This window comes from Triticum dicoccoides, chromosome 2B (assembly GCF_002162155.2).
Source record: "Triticum dicoccoides isolate Atlit2015 ecotype Zavitan chromosome 2B, WEW_v2.0, whole genome shotgun sequence".
NCBI classification, from domain to species: domain Eukaryota; kingdom Viridiplantae; phylum Streptophyta; class Magnoliopsida; order Poales; family Poaceae; genus Triticum; species Triticum dicoccoides.
Window position 1 is genome coordinate 791,074,953 of NC_041383.1, and position 4,052 is coordinate 791,079,004.

The following is a 4,052-nucleotide window of genomic DNA, read 5'->3' on the forward strand; positions in this document are numbered from 1 at the left end:
CCTGCCTGACATAGCTGTTAGGTGGGTGTGGCATTGAAGTCTAGGGTCCACAGGGATAAAAATCTCAGTTTTTTCAAGTGGTGCCTAAACATGCTCGGTGAGACAGTGACTCCATCCAGCACCCATACAGGTGCAGTTGCTTACATGGGGAACAAAGATAAACCATGGCATGAGAAAGTTGACTTCTTCGAGTTCGTAAAAGAAATTGACATCTTGTTAAAAGAACAACATTGGATAGTAGTACAAATTAAGCTAGCTTGCTGAGATTTACAGGCGATAAATGAGTTCTGCCAGTTAATATGACAAGACTGTATAGTAACAAATTCAGCAAGTCTGAACAGAAGTGGGGAGAGGAGGCTGCAGCAGAGCTCATAACCATCCAGCAGGGCATTAACCGGCTCCAAGCTTAATTTGTACAAAGGCAGGCGCATATTGATGCATATTTTAGAGACTTGGATCTAGCAAATATAGTGCCGTAGTACTTCTCGTGTTTTCGCCTTTTCGGTGGGCTGAGCAACCCCCTGTGCAGCTGTGCTATCATGATCACGCTAGTGCCTGCACCATCCCTGTGTACGTAGTGCCCAAACATTCCTCTTATTCTTGTACCGCTATTCTCCTACCTATCAATGAATAATACGCAAGCCATTGTGTATTCGTGAAAAAAAAGATCTTGTCATGATGCAGAAGATGGATTGAAGTCTTAATGCACAAACGAAATCAGTTCTGTAGATAGCGAAAGGATTACACTCCCGGTCTCTACACCGAAGGTGCACACAATCCATTATTACATTTTACAAAGGTCCATGAGTTCGCAAAAGGAAATGAAGGAAAAAATGGCAAGCATTCAACACACAGATAATTAAGTTTTGAAGATACAAAGATACGTAATGCAACATTCATGGTGGTGGTACACCAGCAGGCGCAATGTTGATGACCAGATCCTGTTTCCTCTGTCTCAAAAGTTCTTCTGCGTTTTTAGAGAGAACGGAAGAGAGAGGCTTCAGAGGAACCCCGTGGCAGTCATGATCGTTACCAGAGAAAAGTATTCTGCTCTCAAGCCCATCCATCTCCTTTGAAGCCTTCAGTAATGTGCTAATGATATTGTGCTTGTCGATCATTTCGATGTTTTGATCATGCTTCATAAATTCTATAACCATCTTGCAGGTAAGCTTCTGTATCGCCAGGCCTACGGGGGTAGTGTACATGTTGTCCTCCACCATCTTCTTGAGACTGACCACAAAATCTTCCATAGTGTACATGCTATTCGGGGACATCTGTAAAGGTAAAATTGTTGCAAGATTAACATTGTTGCTTGCACATATCGCTGCAACGAGTGATAACTGCTCTACTTGCAGCCTCCTGTCCCCATACTGCTTAATATGGCTCCGTAAAGTGGAAGGCTCATCTTGTTTTACACGAATCAATTGTCCGATTACCTGCAACGGCATACATACATATTATTTTAGCTGAAAACAGTTGAAGTTAGTGCATTTTCTACATGCAAGGGTGGAAACTGAGTTCAGGGTTTACCTAATTACATATATTAAAAAATTCACAGAAAAATTCGTATGCAACATGAGCAGCTAGAAAAAATCATGCAAACATTAGATGAACTCTACACAAAAGAAAATACGAGCATATTTTGAAAGTGTAACAGCAACCACATGTCTTTCCTGTACAGGGCAAATATGGTCATGTTTTTGCAAGAAATTCTGTAGGTACTGATGTTATAATATGATACAACGCATGCCGTAGGCGGGTCTAGGCATACCTTCTGTAATATTGGTACCTTGACGTAGTTGCTCAAATGCTTCAAGATGATTGCTGCACTAATACGACAACCGATGTTGATATCTATTTCCACAGTATATGTTGCACTTATTTTGCATTCGATGGTCTTGATATTGGAGTTGAGCAATTCAGTAAGACGATGGATATCTTCATCTTTGCATCCTGTGAAGCTCTTGACAGCCTCTGAATCACTGGACAACATGGCCAATGCTTCACCCGCCTTGTTTTTAAGCCGGCTTGTAGTTTCCTTAGCTTCTTTCATCCTCGTTTCCTTCTTTATTGCCTCTACTCCACAGACTTTGTTAACAAAATCATTCATACGCCTGCGCATTGACACTTTGGTTAAAGTATTTTCTTGAGTTGTGGTTGGTTTATCGATCTTCCTTTTTTCATCTTTCAAATAATCTCCCATCCAATGTGTCGTGAGGAAGATGTGTACCGCTCTCTTAATAATTTCTGCTCTTATCCCCATTGCTAGAATTGTTGAATTATGTAAGGTTAATTGTGTAAGAACCTCTATAGCACTCATTTGTAGCTCTATGATACTGTTGTTTATCTTCATATCCATGTCCAGAAGGGCCTCCAAATTTCTGACTGCATAACTATCATCTGCAATTAATCTGCGCATCTCATATCCGGTGGTTCCTGAAGAGTCCATGAGTCTGCTCACTACTTTCAGTAATGCGACTACTACCTTGGTCCATTCAGCGTTTCTCTTGATATCCTCTACTAACTCATTGGACCTGATAGGCTTCACAATATTTGAGAGAAGATCCTTAGTGTTGCATATCAGTGTGCAATTATGTTCATCATGAGCTAGGTTCTCTATAATTCTTAACCCTGGAAAAACCAGATCCTTAGTTCCTTGCAGAGTTACAGATGCTAAAAGTAGAGCTTCTTCATCGAGGAGGGTAGATATGCATTCCAATGCTCCTGGAAAGTGAGCAAGGTTGAGGTTACCGGCGAGATGCTCCACAATCCTTGCTGCAAACCATCTCATCTCTTGCTCGTATAGGCTTCTCCAAGCAAGGGTGCCGATTAGCTTCTGAATTCTTTGTCTGGGTGATATAATCAGCAACTGTCTTACCGCCAAGGGTGTATCCTGATCAATCAGCATGGTTAGTACCCTTGCACCGGAAACATAGTCCTCCGGTAAATGGGAATCCAGCAAGTTGGCACCATATGTGATCAAATCCCAGCTCATTATGGAAGCGGGGTTATTTACACACATCTGCTTGGTTTTGCGCAAGTATGCAACAAATACATCGACGTGGAGACTGAAACCATGCTGTTGGCAAACAGTTAATACGCACCCTACATCAGCAAGATGTTCGACCAACATGCAAAATAAGCATGTTGTGCCATGAGCAAAAGATAAGTAGTAGAATATGTTCAGCCCCTGCTTCAAATTTGCTTTACTTGCATCTCCATCAACAATGCCATAATCTTGATCTACTAAACGAATGCCCGATAGCAAAAGGTACAGTAATGGTCCAGAAGAAGCAAAGTGCGCCACTGGGTAAAATATCATGACTAAAGTGATATCTATTAATTTTGATATGAGGATATATATTTGTCTCTTCAGCCATTGTCTCATAGTCAACTGGGTATGTTCAAGATGATGTATTTCTCCCCAAGAAAGGATAATGTTCCAGAAAAGAGATCCAATCCAATCAGTAAAGAACACAAAACGAGCATCTCCCAGCATGTTAGATACCCTGTGTTTGTTCCAATCAAAGTATACATTAGACCCACAAAACAAATTTAATGATGTGAAACAAAAGGAAAATGATACCTCTTACGTTTACAGTGGATTATGGCAATCTCATATGTCCCATGTATGTGTTATTTGATCCTCTAGTTCGGTAGGTTGTTTAGATTGATCTCACGTGTGTATAGCTTATTAGAGATCAAGAGTAAACCCTAATGGAACAACCCATGTAATATATCCATGCCTATATAAATAACATGCATGCGTCCCGGCCTGCTGGATAGCATATGCTTCCACCTATTCTCTAGTACACGGTCTTCAGAGCCAAAGCTCTACCACATCTAGATCAATGGTGAGTTCTTCCGGTCCCACTGCCCACGTCTCTCCCTTAGGCCCGGGCGTGATCGAGAAGTTCTCCCGTAACAACCATCTCATGTGGAAGGCACATGTCTTGACCGTCATCCGTGGGCCCAGCGCGGGAGGACTAACTCACCGTGAAACCTCGGCAAGGATCATCCTGTCCAAGGACAAGGACGACAAGGACATGGAG

The 4,052-nt window shown here is 41.9% G+C and overlaps 1 protein-coding gene across 1 annotated transcript; it reads right to left on the reverse strand.

Moving 5' to 3' along the window:
* Nucleotides 1-755: 755 nt before the first annotated feature.
* LOC119368826 lies at nt 756-3,047 on the reverse strand. The gene is made up of 2 exons (XM_037633972.1): nt 1,772-3,047; nt 756-1,436 (listed from the first exon to the last, which is right to left on the reverse strand). Exons 1-2 carry the CDS (start codon nt 3,020-3,022, stop codon nt 897-899), a joined length of 1,791 nt encoding a protein of 596 aa, XP_037489869.1. The 5' UTR covers nt 3,023-3,047; the 3' UTR covers nt 756-896.
* Between the last annotated feature and the right edge of the window lie 1,005 nt (nt 3,048-4,052).